Source organism: Limanda limanda, chromosome 1 (assembly GCF_963576545.1).
Source record: "Limanda limanda chromosome 1, fLimLim1.1, whole genome shotgun sequence".
NCBI lineage: Eukaryota > Metazoa > Chordata > Actinopteri > Pleuronectiformes > Pleuronectidae > Limanda > Limanda limanda.
Window position 1 is genome coordinate 26916258 of NC_083636.1, and position 23253 is coordinate 26939510.

General features: G+C 40.8%; 2 protein-coding genes across 2 annotated transcripts; one reads left to right on the top strand and one right to left on the bottom strand.

The window, feature by feature from the left end:
• Positions 1 to 2465: 2465 nt before the first annotated feature.
• LOC133002567 (growth arrest-specific protein 1-like) lies at positions 2466 to 4476 on the top strand. Its single transcript, XM_061072410.1, has one exon. The coding sequence runs from the start codon at positions 2817 to 2819 to the stop codon at positions 3591 to 3593; it is 777 nt and encodes a 258-aa protein (XP_060928393.1). The 5' UTR covers positions 2466 to 2816; the 3' UTR covers positions 3594 to 4476.
• Positions 4477 to 11514: 7038 nt separating this feature from the next.
• c9 (complement component 9) lies at positions 11515 to 17064 on the bottom strand. Its single transcript, XM_061070988.1, has 11 exons — positions 16970 to 17064; positions 16768 to 16858; positions 15618 to 15768; positions 15390 to 15531; positions 14704 to 14842; positions 14378 to 14599; positions 14000 to 14240; positions 13777 to 13896; positions 13187 to 13362; positions 12429 to 12663; positions 11515 to 12325 (listed from the first exon to the last, which is right to left on the bottom strand). Exons 1-11 carry the CDS (start codon positions 17041 to 17043, stop codon positions 12156 to 12158), a joined length of 1761 nt encoding a protein of 586 aa, XP_060926971.1. The 5' UTR covers positions 17044 to 17064; the 3' UTR covers positions 11515 to 12155.
• Positions 17065 to 23253: the final 6189 nt, after the last annotated feature.

Here is a 23253-nt window from a genome sequence, read left to right on the forward strand (position 1 = left end):
GCTGCTGGCTCCACTGAATCTGGCCCTTGTTTTTATCTGGCTGACGTCCAGCACTGATGGGATTTTGGTTCTGCTCGGCATTATGAAAAGCCAAAATCAAGTGTGGCCAGGGTTTGTGCTTCAGTTTGTCCTCGGCGGTTGAAAAGAAAGCTTTGTACAGACTTGTGTTTCACTGTAGCTCTACAGAAAAAAAAACAGGCTAAGCTAAAAGTACAAAATATGTAGACACAGCAGCCTTATTTATACATATCTTTCTGTTGAGTACTGTCTTTGGTCTTGGCTTATGTCAGCTTCTTTGTAGTTAATGGGGACCTTTGAGCAGTTCCCCATTTGGGCTTTCTCTATCCACCACTTTGATGTTGCTCTAAATTGAGTCTGCAGTCACCCTGTTGCTCTGGTATGCCAGCTGTACGCGAGGGAGTGAGGTGGGTGTTTGGTTTGTTTGGCTAAGAAAGTCTTCTGCACTTGTCCCGACTCTTCTCTAATCTCTTTAATTGGAATCGGGGGCGTTCGAGGGTCCCCCCCGAGAGCTGCCAGCTCTTTGTGGGTCATAGCGCGGTGATGTGCCGGGGTCAGGAGAACCAAGTGGTTTTCTTTCTTGGTTCCGTTGGCCTCAAATGATCCATTCTACATCCTTCCCTGCTGGCCTCTAGCTCGATGTTTGTTTACACGGCGTGCCTGTGATTGCAGTTGCTATTCACACTGCTTTTTCTTGTTAAGTGTTATTGTTAGGAAATAGGAAATACCCTACACCAAAAGGTAAAGCGCTTGGTCATTTTCACACCACAGCTTGCTCACACTCGTAAAGAAAATACCAAATGTGTTAGTGTGAAGGCCTCTGGTACTTTCCCAGCTCCCTATGTGGAGACGATGGCTCTTTCAGCTGGCATGCCGTTATTGGTGTGTGTTAATGTTCCTGTTCAGTGTCGATACGTATGTTGTAGCAGAGCTAGAAGACTTGTCATGTTTCATGGGGGAAAGTGTAAAACAGGAGCTCTGCGTGTGTTAGAACAGCTGCTGTAGCTCCCTGCAGACAGGAAGACCACACAATTCAAGGGTTTTATACATACAATTATTACAAACAAAATGTTAAGAATCCCACCACAGTAGTTGAACTGTGTTGTAAATCAAAATTCATGATAAAGAGAATATAACTTCAGAACAGTTTTTGGATAATTTGGACCATGGGCTTGGAGATATGTCCCAAAACGAGTCAGTCGGTACAATTATAATAATCATGATAAATGTCACTGACTTTTACTGCTGAGTGAAAGCTGTGGTTTTAAACTCTTTACGCTCAGAGAATGACAAACACAAGTCTGAGAGCTCAATATTGGATCTCCTCACTGTGATGATGCATAAGCATTATATCAAATGGGCTATATATAATAAAACTATATTGTGATAATTATTAATTAGCATAGTGTTAGTTAATTCTCTTTTTTAATATACTTTTACATGTTCTCTTGTTTTTTACATTGAGGAAAATAAAAAAGTAAGGCAGAAGAAATCCCCTGTTGCCTCATTTTAAATTAGCTGTTTTTTCTAACTTTATTTACAAATGTGTATAAATAATGATGTTGCAGTAATAAATAAACGGTCATTCAGATAAATAAATAAAAAAATAGTACATACAAAGTGTCAAATGATTACATTTAATTTAATACAAATGAGATAATATAAAAATAGAAGGGGAAACAGTTTCTTATAGCTCATTGAAAAGTTCATTGCACATTTGGACAGTTTTGTTACTTTTTTAGTGTCTATACATTTTCTATAGTCTTGATATTTTCTTAAAATTCGCTGAGAAATCCTGGAAATTTGTTAAGCATCTGCATTTATGGATGGGAAATGAACCCAACAGAATCATGACATTTAAAATGACGTCCGTGTTCTCATCTTTAAAATGTGTAATAATAATTAGAACAGTCAAATTTCACATGAAGCATAGATTCACACAATATACAATCCTTCAATCCAGTCTGGAAAGTAACTGAATGGATTCGATGGTTAAATTATTACTTCAATGGTTCTGTATCACCGTTACAATGTTACATTTGTTTCCAGTATCAACAAATTTGGAGAGATATAGATTAGTTGGATATTTATTGTGTTCAACTTTGATGTGCATTTCTTATGTGTTATCTTATTGGCTAACCTACAGAACTATAGCCTCTGCCAGTTCAATATACTGCCCCTATATTATTTGTAATTCTTCTCTCATTAAATACGTGTTTATAGTTGCATTTAGTGTTTAGGACATCAACACCACTTATCGTCAGGAGCCACTTTAATCTTCCTGATGGGATAAACCATCAGGAGGAAATCTCCCTGTTCCTCAGTTTAAAAACAGTAGCTGGCGTCACTGGCCCCCCCTGTGACGAGCGAATCACAACAGTGTGACGGACCAATGGGACGTGGTGGTTGCAGTAATCATCCCATCACTACACAGCCCTCATCACAAAGCGGCGGGGCTCAGGGTAAAGAGGAGGAAGAGGAGGAGGAGTGCAACAGGGAGCGGATGAGTGACTTCAAGACACTTCTGGAGAACTTATAAGTGTTTTTGCAGGACATGTTGAAGTTTGGAGAAGTTTGCTCGTCTTTGCGGTTCCTCAACGACACATAGACGATCATGCCCGGCTCCGTGCAGCCCTCCAGGATGAGCTGCTGCTCACTTTGTGGCGCCTCGGTCGCTCCGAGCCACCAACCGAGACATGATAACAATCCAGGAGAAGAAACGCGGTTTTTACGCAGCGTCGCGGAGTTACAGAAGTCCACATGAAGTTGGACCGTTTTGATATTCATTCTTCCTGGAAATGGCAGGTCGTGCCATTCTGATGGAGCGGGCAGCGGTGTTGATCTGCAGCGTGTTCCTCCTGACCGTGGGTCTCTGTGTCGGATCCCCCAGCCACAGCCGCCGGCTGGTCTGCTGGAAAGCCATCCTCAAGTGCCACGGAGAGCCGGAGTGCCATTACGCGTACGACCAGTACCTCTACGCCTGCGGTTCTGTCCTGAACGGGGATCGCAAGAAGTGCCCGAGCCACTGCATCTCGTCCCTGATCCAGCTCAACCTCACCCGCAGCGGTCCGGCTCTGGAGGACTGCGACTGCGCCCTGGACCCGGTGTGCAGGGGCGCCAAGCAGGCCATCGAGCCGTGCCTGCCCCGGACCAGCACCCTGGGCTGCACCGAGGCCCGGCGGCAGTGCGAGGCGGACCCGGCCTGCAGCTCCACCATGCAGGATTATTTATTTCACTGTCGGAAGCTTTTCGGGGGGGAGAGGTGCTCGGACGGCTGCCGCAGGGTGATCGCCACCATGCGCTCCATCTCCAAGGCGCAGCAGCTGGACACATGCGTGTGCGACGGCGCGGAGAGGAACATCTGCGAGTACATAAAGGTCAGCATGGAAACCTTCTGCTCCGACCCCGACGACAGGCTCGCGGGAAGCGGCTTCTCGGACGCTGAGGACGATTCGGAGGACGATTACCCGGACCAGGGGGATTATCAATATGTGGAAGACTCCGGGGACTCCACACCGTGTCGGAGTGTGCTGCAAGTCCTGACCACCATCTTGGTTTTAACCATATTATTGTGAAAAGCTGCAGCCATCCAGGGCAACTACAGTCAGTAGTGTTGTTCTTTGTGGAGTCAACCCACCTCTCCAGCATCTGCTTTGCTGGAACCAAACACTTTTGTCTATAAACTTAAAATCCGCACAAATTTATATATTTCAAGACATTTGCTGTTGAACTGCTCATGTCAGGATCATGCAGATGACAGTTTGTGGGTTATAGCACATGAAGCCTTGTTATATTATCATAAATGTTAGTCATCTTGTAAAGTTGGAGGAGCCTATTTTGTATGTAGTCAATATAAGGATATATTGTACAGTATATTGTGTAAAATTATTTTTGGTCAAAAGTGTTTGTATATGTGATTTAAGATTTGCACTGTAGGCGAAGAGCCAAGTCCCAGCCTTACTGCATTATAACCACAGAGGAAGGGGGAAATGATTTGTGTTAAAGTGCCTAAAAGTTTTAATATTGGTTTTTTTATTCACCATTAAGTGACCGGCTGTGAAAGCAGCTCTCTCCACAACCCATTCATTAAATAACCAAAGGTGACGTGCAGCCAGTAAAACCCTGTGGATATCTTACATCTGGATAAAAGAAGCTCTTGAGAGGCATTGACTTGACCTTGTAAACGTTGGTGATTGCAGAAGGTATTATCTGTTTGTTCCTGGAAACTGTTCAAACGTGAGAGAAAGGTATAAACTCCTCCTCTCTGGGATTTGCAGCACATATGGAGCTTTTGGTAACTTTCTTTATCTTCACCCTGTGTATCTGTTAGAAGTCGTCTCAGACACACTGAGATAAAAGAAGATGCCTGTGTTCTTGTGAGCTGAGATATTATGTGGCCCTTTATGAAGACACTCTTCTGAATGTACGTGCACAATAAATAAATACGTTTTAAAACAATTTTAAACTTTTAACCTGTCTTGATTCCTTTTGGAAAAATCCAGACTTCACAGTTTCTGATTAATGTTAGTTCATTTACACACACTTGAGGGTTTGATGTGTTTAGCTACTTCTTAAAGTAATTATTTACCATGTGTCATTGAAACTCCAGCAATTTCAGAGCCTTACAGTGGTTTTCTAAATATTTGCATGCAGCAGCCTTATTTTTGTATCTGTACCATGTGTGCCAGTGTGCATGTTAAACATCTGGCAAGAGTCCTTACCCACAATGACTCTTTGGCTACATCCATCAAATATGTTGTCATTTTAAAAACAGCAATTTAAAACTTACGTATTCTCATCCACATGTGCGTTATAGCTCTGCATAAAATCCCCGTCCACATTAACCCACCTATATCATGTAGACTTGACATGTGCGTAAACGGGAAGCAGATTGCCTTTACTCCGCAGTTGGTTGCTTGGTTACAGAAAATACAGCAAATGAGAAACAACAAAATGAAAGTGAGATGAGGGATTCATTTTCTTGGACTGACGATTGGGTGGAACTGAATCTGACAGTAGGTGTTTACAACATTTTGTACTCATTCCAATAAGAACTAATCAGAAAGTGAATGTGGGTGACTGTCATCTCTGTAAAATGTAGTAGCGTGGATGTAGCCTTTGAGTCACAGTAACTCTGATATTCTTGGTAGGCCAATTTACCTACATTACCTAAGTGCTCGTACTACTCAGAACAAGTAATAGTCCTCGGAACAACTCAGAATCCAATGTTACCCACTTGAAATGTTATAATTCACCAGATTAAGGTCTCAGTAGGTTCACCATGGCTGTGATAATATGTTTAGTTATTCCAACAAGCAGTACATGCCTTGCTCTGTGGTGACAGCTTGTGGTTGTCCAGAAAAATCAACTCTTACACATTTCATTGATGTTTTTGTAACATTTTGATAATCTGTAACAGCAGTGATACTGTAGGGAACATGTATTTTATTTACATCTTATGAGTCAGTCGGCTCTAAAAAAAACACAAAAAATGGTGTTCACTCCTTCATTTGTGATAATGGGTCTTGAAAGCATTGATGGCAGCCATATTGCTTTTCAAGGCAAAGCGATGGGCCCTCCAGCCCATTGATTGGAAGAGAAGTCGAGTGGCACCTCTATTATGGAGATGCAAAACACACAATAGTGCTGCGGCACAATGTGGGGGCACTTCATTCACACTGTTCCTCTGTCCCCCCTCTTCAGGGAGTGGGGGAGTGCGGGAGGAGGCGGCCGTCCACGAGGAGGACGGAGTTATGTGAGAAAGTTCTGGTTTATTGCTTCGTCTAATATTCCCTCTACAACTTTCATTTTTGCAACAGGTATCTCTTTGGTATCTGTATGTTTAGTCATGTTATCTTCTCCCTGCGGCTGTCGGGTTAACTCACTTTATCGTAGTTTGGCTTTCGGTTTTCACTTGACTTTGAAAAAAGCAGGCTTAAAAAGAACGACCACAAATAATAAATCCTACGATGACAGTGAGTGTTCGAAAAAACAGACAAACAAAGTGATGTGATGAAGCCATTTCTGGGGCCTTTGTTGTGAGAAACAAAATAGCCTGCCACTGTCCCTTTAAGAGAGAAGGCCTCCGCTCCAGCCATTAATAATTGTAATGCCTTTTTATTATTGTTAGGGATAATGAAGGGATGAGAGTCATATGGGGGCCCCAGACCATACTTTACCCTGAAATGTTTTCAATTAACTTTTGGCACCAGAGAAAAATAGGAATGCTGTGTGTTTTTTCCATGCTGAAATAGAAAAGAGTCAACTGGGGCTTTTGGTGCCGGGACTAGAAGCTCATTAAAATTGCCTCATCATAACTCACTCTGTTGCTGGGCCGACCTCCCCTCTGTCACGCCTGAATCCTCCGTCCTCTAGGTTTCACTCAGGAAAAGCTAACAGGGCTGGGACTTAAACTTTAGACAATATTAAATCAGACCAGTGATGTTCCCACTTAAATATGTTTTAATTGACTACTGGTGTAAAGAAACAAACTTAATCACCATCTTACTCTCAACATAAATGTTTGGGGTGTAAAATTATATTATCAGACACTGCTCCTCAGTTCCATTGGCATCACAGGCAACAAAATAACTCCCTTCCTCTCAAAGTCCCAGTGGAACGTTGCAAGACATTTTTAAAACAGCTCGGCCACCAGACTGACTTATTCTTGGTGAGGACATTTGGAAACTCCCGCTCCTGATATATAGAGAACTGCTTCTAATTCAGTTCTGCTCATGTGAACCCAAAGAGACATGCAGGGTGAACGGAGAGGACAAAGTTAGATTTACATGATGACAGCGAACACATTTTCATCCAAACAGCAGAAAAGCAAAGTCTTAAATTTTGCAGATGTTGTGATGTGTGATCTTAGCTTTTGATTTCTCTAGCTGCACTCATTCCAAAAGCTAAAACAATCAACTGATTTATATATCTATTTTACCGTTATTGATGTTTCTTTGAGTTATTGTCAAGGAAATTTCCAATCTTTGCTGATCCCGTTTTCTAAGGCTACATCCATGCTGGCTCTGTTTTAGTTTGAAAACTCTGCCTCTATTTTTTAGTCTAGCCGAGCAAAAACGGAGATGTTTGGGAATGATGAGGTAGACACTCATAACCTTCACTGATTCGTCAGGCTCCTATCACATGACCCCTTCCAGAACAACCAAATACTTCCTGTTTACACTCGCACGGGCATGCTCAGTGTATGTGAGTGATATAATAAAACGGATACGGAGCCAAAACGCTCACATGGACAGATATCGATTTTGTTTGAAATTGCCATTATCAAACAAAGGAGGAGTCATATGGATATAACCTAAGACTTGATAATTTTTCAGTTTTTATCTTTTAGTTCATCATTGTACATCCAATATCTTTCAGGTATTAGAGTTATAGTTGGAACATGCAATGAGCATTTTGCATTTTTTTAAATTTCATAGACGAAATGGTTAGTCCACTAATCGAAAAAACAAACTCAACAAACATTTGACAATAATAAAATAAGTGTTTGTTGCAGCTCTACTATATCTTGGTTGGGCAAATGCACCTGTTGGCAGCTGTAAGGGAGAACTTTACCATATATTTGATTTCTGTGTCATTCATTAAAACTAAATACCTTAAAGTTATAGTATGTAAAAAGACTAAATGCTAGTAACACTGAATTTCACTTTCCTTTTTTCTTTCCAAGGTTTTCTTGCTACCATTTATATAAAGTGCTTCTCTGATAGTAAAAAGAGTCACATAAAGTCAGCAAAAGGACAAAATTTCTTATATATTTATATATATAAAGGTATAAACTAATATTATCTATCCACCAAGCTGCTGGCCTCATCACACCAAATGAGGCTGTTGCAGCAAATCATTCAAGTTTAAAATTCTTGCACGCTGTGTTTTGTTGCTCATAAATTTTTTTTTTATTTTCTAAAGGGAGGATTTTGTTACTACTGTTTTCATAATCTAAGTCTTTCCTTATCACGTCACTAGTTTGGGCAACCACAGCTCAGGTTTGACTATAAGTAAACAAACTTGAGCAAGAGCAAAGTGCAATGTGTGAACCCCAGAGACTCACAATAATTGGAAGGTTGGGGGTTGGATTTGAAGTGGGTATTTGTATCCCCAGCTTTCGAGAGGTGGGAAAGGTGGAGGAGGGGCTGATTTATGATTGGGGGTTCATGGGGGAAGGGTCTGGTTTGGGAGAAGGGCTGCACTGGGCCTGAATGTCAGGGATTTTAAGGCTGTCTGATTAATGATACAAAGAGGGGAATACTTAATCGGCCAATCAGAGCAGGTTCTCTCTATCTGCAAAGGCTGGACGGCGATTGTCCTTTAGTGGCCTCCTCTGTTTCCCCCCTGCAGGCCAACCAAAGAGCACTGGTGCACAGTTTTCATGGAGTGAGAGACGAGGAGGAGGAGGAGGAGGAGAAGGAGGACACAAAACATAGCTGACGAGGGGCATAACTTCATTTCCACGGTGCTGGGACAGCTGTGTGGAGTAATCTGCCGTGGCAGCCCTCTGAAACTTCAATGCCTTTAGTGACCCGGGGAAGTGGGGAGGGGGCAGCTCCTACTGTGAGCAGGCATTTAGTAGTGCGAAGGGGCTCCTTTCACACCCTTCTAAGGGCTTTTGTTAACAAAAATATCCCTTACCTCTTCCTCGCTGAAAGCAGGGACTATATGTTTATGAGATGAGGCGACAATGGGCTAGACTTTGAAAGCAAATGCAGTTTCCTACAGACTGTGAGAACGAAGTCTCAAAGTGAGGAAATCTGGGACTTAAGTTATTACTCAGTGGAATGAACTGCGTTTTCTCCATTTATGTTTCTCGTAACGTGCTTCATTAAAGTGTGAAGAGCTTATCTTTGAATACTTTTAGGGCAGAAACAAATCAAGATGAAGTAATGTGCAATCTAAGTTGCTTCTACTAAGCACATATAGGGTAAAATATTTATTTTGGATTGTAGATATTCAAATTGATTTCGGCTGAAATGGAAAATGTGCTCTCTCAGTGTTTATATTGAAATAAGAACCTGCTATATGCCAGCATCTTGAGTAGCTTGGACATTAAGGCTTCAAATCTCCCCTTGTTCCTCAGTTGAGTGTGAGCTAATATTAGTAAAAGACAATCAGGCAGTCAATCGATGAAGAGGGGTTCATTATTTCGCGCTAACTGTTCCGTTGAAGGCTGGAGGAAGAACAAAACATTTTAGGCTAAGATAATGGCCCGAGCCTGGGTTTCTTTCTGGAGTGAATGGGGTCTTCCCAGAGCTCAATAAGGTTCCAAAGTTTTACTCCATTATGCGGACATCCCAAAGGCCAGGGGCCACCACCCCCAGTGGTTACTTCTCAAGCATGCATTTATCACCCCCCACAACACACACACATGCATCTGTAGGACTTCATCTCCACGCTATTTAAGAGGTGTTGTTCCCAGAAAACTTGCTGAAAGGGGAATAAGTGATAAATGAATCAGAAAGACCAAAACTGATGAGGTCATTTTAAACTATTGTTTATTGAAAATAGTTGATTTAACAAAGCCCAACTCAATGATACACACTATACAAAGAGCCTACATTCAATCCTGGTGCACTATATGTTACTATCCTCTCAGTCTTTCTTTTATTAAAGTCTGTTGAGGATTTTTTTAAATCCATCCACTCATCCATACTGCTTATCCTACAGGGTTGGAGGTGAGGGTAAATCCAGCAGACTTTGGTGAAAGGTGGGTGGATTTTATTTTATATTAAAGATCACAAAGAATTCATAGTCTCATTTTACATAGGTAAAATGTCACACTTTTTATAACATGGACATTTCCTCTTTAGTCCCAAATACTGTGCCAGGCTGTAGTAGTGGTAGTAAACTGTCTGCTGGGTCACTTACTGCTGTTTACTTTACGGGGCCTCCTCTGACACAAGGATCTGCAGTCATGCCTGCAGTGTTGGTGCTAAATGACTGGGTCTAAGTCCGAGAGCAAACACAAAATCAAAGGCCATTAAGCTGAGCAAATATGCCAGGCAGCCTTTTTTGCCCATTGTGATGGCAAATCAATGAGAATTAGAGCAAATACCCAGTGGTAAGTATTCTTACCAGTAATGATTAGAAGAGGTTAAACACACTTCTACAAAAAGAGAAGAAATCAATATGACAAGAAAGAAAAGATCAAGTGGGTTGTAGCACAGGACGAGGCAGACAGTCCTTTGGAGACTCATCTTTAAAGCTGATTTCAGACCAGCACTAAGGTCCAGACATTTTCCTGAAACTTTCCAAAGTGTGAATTAGTGGCTGCAGACACACAGAATATCTGAGTGAGCCCGTGTAAGAATAGCAGGAGATTATCTGGAGATTTCACCACGAGCAAATGGACGTGTTGATGACGATTCCAACACACGACTGACGCGGAAGTGAACCCCAAAAGAAACCAAATAATTCAGAATGACAAACACTCATCATATCGATGTAACCTGCAACCATCACATGTAGAAGAGGCAAAGACGTCAACTGGGAAAGACAATTAGATTAGAGAGCTTTTGGCAATGAGGGGCGAATGCACCTCCTGCATGCTTTACCCAGGCTCCACCCCCTCACCTGTATGCTCCGGACATTTTCTTGTTGTGAACGCGTCTGACTCAGACTCTTTTCTGCTGTGTTTTTCATAGGTGAAAGAAAAACTCATTTTCAGGAGTTCATGTCTATAAATAAAAGGTGTTCTAATGGCAGCGTAACAGTGAGCCGCCATGCATATTAATATGATGCATTATTTATGATGAATGAGGAATAACTAACTTTAGCAATATTTCCTACTTTGCTTACTCCTTTCAAAAGCCTATGTATTATTTACAATGTGTGCTGCCATGTTACACAACCTATTCACCAGTAGAGGGAGCACAAAGCTCTTCAAAAAGCAATAATCTGCATATTATATATTATTATTTTCAATGTCTAAGTTCCAGACTTCCAAAAGTGTCTTTCTGTTCCCACATTTCACCATATGCAGCATATATTCAAACTGTCGTCGCATTTATGAGTAACATGTGTTTTTAAACACACGTGCATGTGTGAAGGAGTTTTCAGCAACACCCAACAAAGGGAAACAGAACACACATAAACTGTCTTCATATGATGTGATCTTTATGTTGAGTTTACGTCTAACACCTTAATCTCTGATCTCTGTCCTCCAGTTATTCACTCCTCCCTCCACCCAGTCGGCGTCTGCTCTTCTGGTTCTTGTTTGCACGGCACATCCAGATGGAATGTGTCTGTGCTTTTAAAGATGAGTTATTAGCCCATTAATACACACTGCAGCCTGCACCGTGTTCAGAGAACTACAGCTGAAAGACACACAGTTTTGTTTCGGAGAGAAAAAGTCAAAGTTCTTTTGGATCTAGGTCTTAGTCTGATTAATGAGTGATCAGGACACACTGTTTTCTTTCTGTCCAGGTTACTGTGGATTGTAAAAGCCAGTTCTGAATCTTGAATGAAAAAGGCTGAAAATTGCTCTTGAATTAATTTATTGTTTTATTATTGAGCCATGAAGTTGCTGAATATACCGAAGTGAGAAGAGCTTAAATGACACAGGAGCTGAAATCAGCACATGTATTAAATTTGTGTCATTTTTACTTAAACAGACAGCTTGTGTTGTTAAGTTGACTGGATCATCTAGTTTGATTTTTTTTTTTCAAACCAATCCATGTGTGAACATATTTACAACTTATGTTGCATACTGACACTTCACATTTAAATCACAAAAGAATATGAACCATATCTACAAATAACAAAGACAGCATTAAATGAATTGCATTATCTATGAACAGCCTCAAGGCGGTACTGTTCTCCAAATTCTCCTTAGAGAGAGAGTGAGTGTGTGTGTGTGCGTGTGTGTGTGTGTGTGTGTGTGTGTGTGTGTGTGTGTGTGTGTGTGTGTGTTACTGTACTTATCTGTGTGTGAGGACCATTGTCAGGATAGACCCTACAGAGTGAGGATATTTTTGGAAAGTGAGGATATTTTTGGAAAGTGAGGATATTTTGTTTGAGAGCTAAGATTGACTTTAGGGTTAGAGTTGTGTGTGTGTGTGTGTGTGTGTGTGTGTGTGTGTGTGTGTGTGTGTGTGTGTGTGTTAGTGATAGAAGTGAGAAACTGATCATCTTTCTGTTGAGCAGAATTCGTCACTGTTGGTGTCGCCCCTGCACACAGCTCCATGGAGCCCGTCTGCGTTGCAGCTGCGGGTCCTGGCGCGTTTCCCTCCGTTACAACCGGACCAGGCCGACCAGCACGACCAGTTACCTTCCTGATTAACAGTTGGTCTCGTACCTGAAAAAACATTTTCCAAATCAACTCAGAAGAAGAAAAAGCTTTATGAGTGGCCTTGTCGGTATGTTGGCACACTGTATGCTCTGATTTATTCTCTTCTTACCTGGGTGTTGAGCTTTATCGCCCTTGAAATTCTGGCAGCTCATGCCCTCAAACAGGTGAGGGCACAGACAGATGCATTTTCCATCGAGCAGAGCGAGGGTGCCTCCGTTATGGCAGGGCTTACACTTGCACACGCTGTACTCTGCTACATACTCTGCTGTGGCCTGCTTCAGGTTTGCTATCCGGGAGTTAGCGCCAGGCATGTCCAGCGGGATCAACATGTAGATGGGCTCTGGCTGCCAGAAACAACAGAATATGGGCTTCAGTTCACTTGCCATTACACTGCGACAGAAAAAAACACATTACATCGAAACAAATTGTAGGATTTTAATAAGACGTAAGCCGTTTTCAGTCATGAACTCCGGAGCATTGGTTCACTAGAAGCTCTATGAGGCTGTACTAAGCACAGGTTGGAGCTATTGCTAGTACCATGCAGATTTCCTATAATTTTGACCATGTATTTAGAACTTTACCTCAATGAGGAAAAGTGAGTCAACCCAGAGCTTTACAAGTTACCTCTGAGCAGGACATGACTATCTGAATAAAATGTTATGGAATTCTTTGCTGTTGGGAAATTTCAATAAAAACCTAATATGAGTTTCATCAAAGTCATTACGATCCATCCTCTGGAAACCAAGAATACTGATACATTTCCTAAACAACCCATGAGTTGTTGAAGTGTTTCCCTCTGGGCCAAAGCGGTGGACTGACACAACATTGTCATCATTGCGTGACAGTTTGCCGATAAACAGTTCCTACCTCACTGTTGAGCAGCGCTGGGGCCTCAGCGACGGTTCGAGCCCAGTTCTGATACGTAGCCAGGTCCATCACCCCATCCCGGTTTAATTTAGCTCTCATAGTGACTGCACTTTCTAGAGTGCCTCCGTTGACTGATGTCATCACCTTGTCCACCACTGCTTTTCCATGAATGCTTCCTGTGTGCCAGAAGCAGAGCAACGTTTAGTGACTTTGAATTATTGTAACATTTGTGTAAAACTTTACATAAACTCATCACAGTGTCTGTGTCCTCTTAGGAAAGTACATTTTTAAAAGTCTATCTTTTAACCAGCGTACCAAAGTTATAAAATTCCATCTTTGTTTTTCTCCTGACATATTTTTTGCTGGGTCAATGTTAAGGTCTATCATCGGACAGAGCAAAACCAAAGTACCAAAGGGCTGTGGATGTCATAGGGTTATTTTGCTAAGGCATTGACCAATGTGGACAGGAGGAATGATTATGAGATTTTTCATTACAGTGTACATATGGTCGGCAAGTATCGTACTAAAACAGGCTCGAAAATCCTATGATATAATGCAGCGTGTAATCGCTAGGAACAGGGAAAGCAAACCTTCTTCTTTCTTGGTCACGTCATTACACTTGTCGTGTTTAACGTTTCCTTTCTGATCTGCTCCAAAATCTGCTGTGATGCCTATTTTGACACACTCTTGAATCGTTCTCTCAGTCAGATCTGCAAGGATTCAAAAAGTAAAGATGAGCACTTTATTGATTTTTTATCACTTTATAAAGTTTCACAACATAAAAATGAGCTGAGGATTTGAAAACACACTTACTTTTTGCCTTGATGGTGTCCTGGTTGAGGACATAGATCAACTCGTATTCGCCACCAGCCTTCCCGTTTTTTGTGTAGTGGGTTCCGTAGTCTTCCATGAAGGCAAAGTAAATACCCTTCTCATACTCCAAGGGTAAAGACTCGACGTGCGCAAGGAATTCATCGGCCACTTTCAAGTCACGAGAGCGCAGCCTGTAGGTGCTCAGCTGTATTCGGCCTTTCACCCGCATGAAGCTCTTGTTCTGAGCGTGTAGGACAGAGTTATTCATGAATACAGATGATTTTGAAGCCTTCTTGCTTCAGGCATTGTGTCCTGCTCTTCCTGTTTGGTTAATGGTGCTGAACTGCTATATACTGCTCTGTGAATTATTTCATTTACCTTAATAGTGCTGTACTCTGTGACCTCCTTTATCATAGTTTTCTTGTCGTGATGGTAATCTAAATTCAACTTTATAGGCGATTGGGACATGGACTCCTCACTCGCATTGAATTTGAAGGAAAGTCCAGCATCCAATTTCACCGTCATCTCTTTCAGTATTTCCCTCAGAAGGCTGTGTGTGTCTTCGTAGATTTCTTTCGAAACAGTCTCCTCAGCCAGAGTCTGGAAAAACAGTTTTAGAACCATCACTGCCTTTATATTCATCACGATTTAAAGCACAACGATATAGTTAATACATCCCCATAGGAAAAATAATTCCGTCTCACCTGATAGTCCAGCACACCAACATTCCATGGAAGCCTGTCATACTTCTGAGTGTTTGGATTCCTGACTACATCACATCTTCCGTTGAAGTTGTCATTGTTGAAGGGGTTCATACGAGGATCTGCACCCAAGATGTTGATTCTGGACGATGGACAGAACAGACACTTTCAGACAGTTTAAGTTTGAGGAGCACGCATTCTTTTACTTGTACTCAAAGGAATAGTTCGATTTTTTACCTCCGCTATAGAGGTTATGTTTTAACCCCTCTCTGCTGTCTTTTAAGCAAGATTATGCAAATACTATTTGTCAGATTACCATTAAAATGTGTGGATGTGGAATGGGTCAGGAAAGAACCCATCAAATTGTTGTGGATTTCCGGATCAGAGTTTCTTTTCACTTTCTTTAGCATTGTTTTTTTCAACATTTTCCTTGATATGTCTTAATAATTAATGTATCTCAATGAAAAATAAGTCATGTTAAGGGGACAAATATTTATGATTATGTAAAAAAATGTGCCAATCAGAATAAAAATCTGGATCTCGTGTATTGAATGTTGTCTCATAATGGGACTGTTGGGACTTGGGAGAGATTTGAACTCCACTGAGTTCCTTTCTAGGAGAGAAATGAATATATCTTCTTTAATTAACTGATTCTTTCTAGATCCTAAATAACAATAACTCGCTCTCACCCGTATCCTGCAGTTCTGCCTTGCTCGTTGTTTTCAACAACCCTCGTCCCACATGGTTTGCGAACAGGATCACAGTCCTCATCTGATCCATCCTCACAGTCATAGTCTCCATTGCACATTAGTCTCTTCTTAATGCAATGACCTGTTTTCAGATGAGATCAGATGGGGGTTAAATTGATGGAGTTTAATATCACAAAGAGAGATCTACTGTAGGTGGAGTACAAGTACCTGTCTCACACTGGAACTCTGAGTCCAAACACTCAGGGGGTGGTGGTCGAGCACATTCAGTATCTGGTACACAGTGCTCCCTGTCCCCGAGTGAACCCTGGCACGAGTCACCTCCGAACTGGCCAAACACTTCCACGGTTCTAGAACGTCTCTGCGGCGTTGAGAGAAGAAAGGTTTGAAATATGACAAACTGTATAACAGATGTTGTAAACCTTGATTTTATGCATTTCCTATTTTAGATCATTGTTACAAGTTTTTTTTACAAAGGGCCCAGAGAAAACATTATGGGTTGGTTTTTCTTTAGCTTTCTAGTCCAGATAGTGAGGGAAATCTTGCTGGTGGAAGGACTGAAGTATTTTCTGAAGATGGATGACGTCTTAAGCAAAGTATTTATTCTCAATTCCAGATGTATCAGGGATACCAGGCTGATGAGGTGGACAGAAAGTTAACAAGTTCATAGTTGTATTGTCACGACCAAATCTGACCTGTCCTTGCCACGTTGGCCAGACTGGCTACATACCATTAGGCTTTAAATGGAGCTACCCTATTGGACCAATTAAACCAAATAAACCATTATTGTGTCTTCTCTATCCTTCTCCAAGGAAGTCAGAGTGCCCACTCACAGGAATATTATTATTTATAGCCTTTTATTCATTTAGTTGTTATGTATCTAGCTTATTAACCAAACCTTGTATCCTATTAATACTGCAATAGAGAACAGGGGACTCAGTATTATAACATAAATATGAGGTGGTGCTAGATAACCTTCCTTTAACTTTACTCTATGCTCTGTCATCCTCGGCTAGCTTATAATTTTTCTTCTGGTGTTACTTACTTTTCTCTAGATTTAGCTTCTGCCTTATTTATGTGGCATAACATACAGAAATACTAAGCTGTTAAAACATTAACATTTACTTAGTTGCTATACTTGACCAGGTTTCCCTTTTCAAAGAGATACTACTCCAATGGCACTAACCTGGTTGAATAAAGGCTAGTAAATAAACAAATAAATATAAATATTTGTCAGGGTTATGCGAGTATGTAACAAGCTAACCCGTTTGTTACATACTCGCTGGTAGACTCTGATTAGACTAAGTTCAGACTTGAGTTTTGAAATCACTGGCATCAAAACAGTTTCAAATGATCTCACCCTGGTTTTTGTGCACGGATCACATGCAATCCACGGTGTCCAGGTACCCCATCTACAATTCACTGCTGGTGGGTCAGGAAGCTCCACTGCCCTGAAATACACACATTAGATACAAAGAACTAAGATCCACAGTTTGATTAAAAAACAACATCCTCATATGTCTCAAATGTTCAGGCTCAAATGAAGCAGGACGTATACATACATTCCTTCCCCAAGAAGTGCCAGAGTCAGACACAGGCCACAGAAGCCCAGCTGGAGGGCGACCTCAGTCCTCATGATGAACCTGTGAAAAGATAAATGGTGTTAAGCGTCTGTTCTCTTTTAAGCTGCTGCTCTGTCAATGATTATCCAACTGTCGAAGGACTACGCAGTAAGTTGAAAGTCAATAGTTTGGATTTCAGCCACAGTGACATTGAGTCAGTGTTTGGAAGTTCAGTGTTTGTTTGAAGTAAAAACGTTTTACTCATCCAGTCTCTATGTTTTGTTCTTCACAGCGAAGTGTCTTCATAAATTTAACATTACGTAAAAGTGATGATTCATCTGTTATTATTGACCCTGCAAGCTTTTTTAAATTACATTTATCTGCAGGAAAATAAGAAAATTTTTTGACATAATTAAATTAATTACTTATATTTCAATTAGTAACACACAAGTGAATTCAGTTTGTTCAACTTAAAGTTATATTAACACCTTTGCTAACTTTAATTTAGAAAAACCCAAACTTTCTGTGTTAAAGTACTTTTATTTAGTTGGTACTACATTCATCCAAACTAAACTGAGTATACCCATAACTAATAAAACATATTCCCTTTATCTTCTCCCTTATCAATTAGCACTATTGCAAAAAACTTAACTACTGAAACTCTTAAAACAAATGAAGACACTGAAATCACACAAAATTTAAACCATTTTGAGGGCATATTAAAAATAAATATAATAGACTGGTTTTCAAGTTTTCTTATTTAATACCTAATCTATTTTTATCAACTTGATCATACAATTTGACAGTATAGATAATAATTATTTGAATTTGTGTTAAAAGGCTTCAACTTGAGTTGGATATAAGTCAGTTTGAAGAAGTTTGATCATTGGTACTTACAATCTTTGGCAGTAAATATCATGGTAAATATTATTGTAGTTTTTGGAAAGTATTATTTGAGTATTATACATTTTGATGCATTATATATGAATTCAGTCCTCCTCAGAGTCAGGGGAAGTTGGAAAGCATCCCAGCATGCACAGGTGAAATGCAGGGAGAAGCTTGTCACACAAAAGCTGACAAACATTTGGGGTTCCTTTTAATTCAAGCTCATGTGATGTTTTAGTGTTTTTAGTTGAAGAACACTCATCCTGATTGCAGACAATTTGTTAATTTCTGTGTTCCCAAGATGATGCAATTGTTTTTGGCTGGTTTACCGCACAGCAGAGCAAATATTTGCAGGAAAAGGGAGTTTTTGACTGTTGTAATACATTGACAAGATTTGTCCATGGTTCATCAAGGTCATCATCAGAAGTCTGGAAAGTGAATGGCAGGACTCTCAGAACTCAACCTGGTACTTAACTGATCTATCTGCCAATGTTAATGATATTAAAGGAACTGTAACGTGAATGAAAGGGGTTTGGGACACTGATTAGAAGTGCACGTACTGAAGTTCTATGCTCTGTCCACAAGATGGCAACATTGAACAGACCATTAGTATTTGTGTTTTGTGTCCACGTCTTCCAGTCTCACACTGTTTATGTATCTTGAATGAAGCAAAACACAGACACAGAGACTATAATTACTACACGTAGTGGACTGCGTGTTTGCACTAATGCGGTTCTGTACCAGGTCAAACACACTTTTCTTATGTAAATATATCAACACAAGCCTTGAGTCATTTACAGGAAGTTTTAAACTGTTGCACCTAATGATCTGTCATGTGATCTCGGAGGCTGCTGCTGAGTCTGCACTAGTTGGTTCTTCAAAAGGAAGGAGTGCAGTGTGTGTAAATGACAAAAACAAAGGGAAAGGACGACTTCTCAGAATAGGCATTACTGGATTTTTTGTTAAGGTTATGATCAAACTAGCTAATTGTTCATGATCAGGTGAGTCTTGATTCGTGGATACAGAACCGCAGCACCGTGGACAGGCCGACAAATGTCCGCTTTTATCCAGTGTGAAGCTGAGAATACTCTTGACCCGTATTTTCTGCTGACTTAAATAAACACAGTTGGACTATTCCCTGATGTCTCCAAAGTCAATGTGGGGCCTGCCCTGTCCTCTTTCTTTCGCTCTATCTGCGAGCAGAAATGGGGTAGTTCTGGGGGCTATGTGGTCATGGCCCGCTGGAGGGGCACAAATATGTGCTGAAGTCACCACTTTTAAGAGGTTCGGCAGTTTCCTCCCAGCTTTCTCAGGAAACCAGAGGGTAGGTAAGGTGCTTGGCCAATATTTCTCCTGACTAGAAAGACTTCCTGTTTTCGGGGGGGGGGGGGGGGGGGGGGGGTGGCTGGAACTGTGTGGAAACACTCACAGAGCCTCTCTTTTCACTGTGATTTACAGACTACATCCCAACAAACCTTGTCAGAATATGATGACGTTGCTTCCTGCGCCGCCACTCCTGCTTCATGCTGTATTTTTAGACTGAATCGGACAAGAGCCGTGATGGCAGCTGAGAGTTAAAAAAACAGAGAGGATAAAAATCTAAGACTACCTCAATTATGGACTGGAGATAAGTGGCTATCTTAGGTTCTGGCTGTGGTGGCAGCTGGTTCCAGGAATCACGCCCCAAATGCTTTATGTTTGGATTGTGTCCTTCCTGTCATAAACGAGGGAAAGGACACTTCCCATTAGATTGTCTCTGTCAGCATTCTGTCATAAAAATAAGTCCTCTCATGTGCCATCTGTAATCTGACTCTTGATGAAGGGAGTCCCAAACTTCTCCCCGTCCTCCCAGAATCCACACTCAAATCCGTACTCAAATTCCACATGAGTAAGTAGAACATGTCCGACATGTCCTCCTGTGTCCACATGTGCGGTTTAGCTGGAAGTTGCGCGGATCTTAACAGAAGATGAATCACATTCAGAAGAACAAGGAACCAAGGGACCTCAACGTCATCGGACAGTCATGCAAAGGAACAGAGATACACATCGCTGAAAGGAAGATTTCAACATTCTCCAAATCTGACTAATAGAAAGGACATTTTGTTATTGTCATTCGTATATGATGACCCCTACTCACACTGAATAATACTTATATGATGAATAAGCACATGTGAAACAACTGAATTTCACAAAGAACACCATAAAAGGCTATGTAAAAGATAGTTCCCTTGGTTGGTGATTGTAGGGGAAAACAGACTCTCTCATCTAGTGAATTATCTGGTTTCTGTGGGGCTCATCTCCAACAAAACCAGCCTCTGTCAGCAGAAGGCAGGATACAAAGCCAGGAAGAACGTCCTTCCTCTGTCCCAATCCCTCTCGCTTCTTAACTCTCATCCCACAACACACTGCTCATCTCTTTAACATCACACATTAAGGGTTTTTGTTTGCCCAAAGAAAATCATCACTTTGCCCTCTGTGAGGTACCAGAACTATGTAAATATGACGAGGATCTGGGTTGAAGATGTGATTGTTACATCTGGCTGCTGTCAAGTTGTGGCTGGCCGGCTCTGTGACGGTTTCAGTTCCACGGCATCAACAGGTTGACATATGGTGGCAGAGACGTCGTCTGTGAAATAAAAACCTTCATATTAATTTCTCATAAATTTCGGTTAAATACTAAGAGGTACAGAGCTTGTGAGATGAGTCTGAAGAAATGCAGGCTGCGTAGCTGCCTTTGAATCCAAGCTCAAAACGTACATTTATCCTACCGACTCCCATGATTTAACCTAATTATGGTTTAATCATGTGTTGGGTGGTCGTGCTTAAATATCTGTCTCACATTTAGTGTTTTATTTTTTTATTTTTTCTATTTTTTTATGTATTTGTGTTTTTATTTGAGATGTACTGTGTCACTTTCTTTTGAGAAGTGCTCTATAAATAAATATATTTTATTGTATTATTATTGTTGTTTTTACAAATAAATATACATAAAATAAAATCATAAAACTGAGTATATGAGAAGAAAACGTTAAGGCCTTATATCTTTTAGTCTTCTCTCTGATTCTGTTACTCCTCATGATGTCAGTAATAATTTACACACATTTCATTAATTGAACACACCACAGCATCAGGAGGCATCTTGGGATTAAGTGAGCATCAGTCATTTTAAAGTCCTCTGTGCTTTATTGCGATACACGCACATTTAGAGAAGTGAAACCGGATCACAGGAAGAGGCCACATTGACATCACTACTCATGTCACTGCACATCTCAGTGTTTATGTTTACTCTAGCTTTTTTACATACGGGTCTTGTGTGTGTTCTTTTGTATTTTCTGTCCACAAAGCGTGCCAACCCCTGCTGACACAAACCACACACTTCATCTCATCATTATCCTGAATAAACATCCATTGGTGCTTCAGCAAACGTGACACAAAACACTTCCTGTGTGACCTGAGGATTTTTTTCCTCCTGGGAAAGTCATTATTGAACGGCACCTGGTGTTTAGAACAGCAAATATAAAAACTGTCATTACATGGCCCATTCATTTCATGGCGTGGTGAATGGTAAAATGGACGTTTATATTGAGGAAGTTGATGACCCATTTTCAGCCGTCAGTTGACTGTAGCAGGACGAGTTCACGGCAGAGGAAATGTAGAGCCTGCTCTTTCAAAAAGAGATGTGTCAGCAAAAGTGGAGCTTTCCTCCCTTGCTTAGGTTCTTCTATCCCCTCACTCCTACATTTCATTTTAAGATACTTGTTGAACTCCGTGTTTAGCTGTTACCCTTGTTTTAGTTTTACAATTTGAATGTCACCCGGTGTTGTGGAGGAGGAAGGATATAATCATAAATTTACATTTATTACTGACAGTAGAAAATTTGGCTACACTCATTGAGCAACAAAGGGTCTTTGCTTCATCTCAGTCGAGCCCGTTTTCTACCTTCTGCTGCTTTCGAAAACGACAACCACATGTTTCAAATGAAGTCTCATATTTCACTTTAAATAAAAGTTATACTGAAAGATATTTTGTTTCAGCAAACAATAAAAATGAAAGCTGACGACTTTCACCTTATACTCCCATTTGGCCTGTGAGAAGGGACTTGATTAATTGAAAATTAAAGCTGCAGTAAATACATTTTTGGCAAATTGAGAGCAGCAGTGACAAAAGGGAAACACAACATTGACATATTTCAAATGAATGATTAATAACCACTCGGGTTTAGGCCCCCACCAATATGAGGGAAACATCTGGCTGGCTTACTGTTTTCTAACTAATCTTCATATTGCCAAAAATCAACTATTCTATTCAGACACAGCCCACCACTAATATGTTTGATTACCAAACTTCATAACAAGCAAATTCTACTGGAAAAATAAATCACCCAAACTCAAATTGATCAAACTGCCACACTGTCGCCCGGTCCACATACCACATGGAGTGATGGCACTTGGACAGTCAGCTCCTGTTTGCCAGATCTGGGCCACAAGTAAGCCATAGCAATACTGCATGTTAACCACAAAGGTGCCAAAGGTGGTCCAGATTTGTTTTGTGCTATTTGGGCCATTCACCATTATATTATATATATGTCACCACTATTTGGTGGGAAGTAACAAATACTTTGTTGGAGCATTTTTCATGTATCTGTAATTTACTTGAGTATTTATTTTTCTGCAAACTTTTCACGTTTACTCCCTTCATTTAAACACACATATCTATAATTTTTACCCCCCAAAAATACACACATTTTACATCATCGAGCGCTGCCTTTCAGATATCAAGACAGATATCCACCTGGATGGAAAATAACACTTGTTCTCTATCAAACACAACATACGTTACACGGGGTAAAGGACGTATTGAGAGGAAATAGACAAGAGGGGGAGACTCAAGCGCACAGAAGAGGCGCAAATTTCCGTGAACAACATAGAAGAAAGTAAAGAATGGGCCAACATTAATGGTAATGTCCATAACGACGAAGCAGAGCAACACATTTTCCTTTCCCCGGCCTTATTTACATTTAGAATACTTCATTAAGTGACATGAGTTTCAGTTTACTTTGAACAGATACAGCAAGAAAACCTTTACATAAAGAGTTTAGGTACTTTGGATTACTTAAAGGATATAGGTAATTTAACATCTCTGCAAAAAAAGAAAACTGGGCCACATTAGCTATTTAACAAGTGGGCCATGTAAGCCCAGAGATTCAAATTGGACTTGAAACGGTATCATCCACATCACGTTAGGAGTTATAGGCTGAAAACATGGTGTGGGCTTCCGGACACTTGGATGACTCCACAGGACCCATTTACTTAAGCTGTATTGGATTTGGCTGCAACTCTGTTCACACCTAAAACTCCCAAAGGTGTTTTTTGGGACTCAAACACTTCACCGACCCCTCC

Coding starts and splice junctions, on each gene's coding strand:
- LOC133002567 (XM_061072410.1), top strand. CDS start 2,817: ATGGCAGGTCGTGCCATTCTGATGGAGCGGGCAGCGGTGTTGATCTGC.
- c9 (XM_061070988.1), bottom strand. CDS start 17,043: ATGAGGACTGAGGTCGCCCTCCAGCTGGGCTTCTGTGGCCTGTGTCTG. Junction 15,532..15,617: donor AGAGTTCCAGTGTGAGACAG/GTACTTGTACTC, acceptor ATCTGAAAACAG/GTCATTGCATTAAGAAGAGA. Junction 12,664..13,186: donor CAGCGCTGCTCAACAGTGAG/GTAGGAACTGTT, acceptor TGTTTCTGGCAG/CCAGAGCCCATCTACATGTT.